Genomic DNA, 540 nt, shown 5'->3' with positions numbered 1-540 from the left:
GGAAAGAATCCACGTCACCAGCTTGGCCCGGTCACCCTGGGGAGGGGAGCAAAGCACACACCTTCCCCTGGAAGGTCACAGCTATCTAACTGGAAACAGGTAAGGAACAACCCCTGCCAAGCATCCACATGCAATCTGGGGGAAGAGCACTGAGAATAGAAAACGTTCTCTCCACTTGTGGGACTCAATTCTCTCTCCCTCACAAACCGCACAGTGGATATGTCGGACCCGTTACTTGACTTGTGCGCACGGAATCACTCTTACTTGTTGAACACGGCATTCAGCCATCCCCAGAAATGTCTGCAGGTGCCCGGCGGCGGCAGCAGCTTGCTTAGGCTGCCCAGCGGCTGCACAAGTTTCCCCAACAGCATCACGTTCTTGAAAAAAAGCAGAGAAGGGGAAACGGAGATGTTATCTGGAGCGTCAACCCCAGCTCCCGAAGCAGTAGGACGGGCGGCCCGTAGCCGTCTTCCCCTCAAGGCCTAACCAGGTCTGTCAGCCCAGCAGGAGCAACGGCTGCAGGGGAAGCCCGGGGACGGG

General features: G+C 57.0%; 1 protein-coding gene across 1 annotated transcript in view; it reads right to left on the bottom strand.

The window, feature by feature from the left end:
• ATP5S (ATP synthase, H+ transporting, mitochondrial Fo complex, subunit s (factor B)) overlaps positions 1 to 396 on the bottom strand; it is a 4,044-nt gene extending 3,648 nt beyond the window's left edge. Inside the window, exon 1 of the mRNA XM_010292879.1 lies at positions 265 to 396. Coding sequence (XP_010291181.1) covers positions 265 to 371 — 107 coding nt within the window. The 5' untranslated portion in view covers positions 372 to 396. The remainder of the gene's footprint in view (positions 1 to 264) is intronic.
• Positions 397 to 540: the final 144 nt, after the last annotated feature.

Source organism: Phaethon lepturus, unplaced genomic scaffold (assembly GCF_000687285.1).
Source record: "Phaethon lepturus isolate BGI_N335 unplaced genomic scaffold, ASM68728v1 scaffold52768, whole genome shotgun sequence".
NCBI lineage: Eukaryota > Metazoa > Chordata > Aves > Phaethontiformes > Phaethontidae > Phaethon > Phaethon lepturus.
The sequence above is the reverse complement of the archived record's forward strand: the minus strand, read 5'-3'. Positions and strand labels throughout refer to the sequence as shown.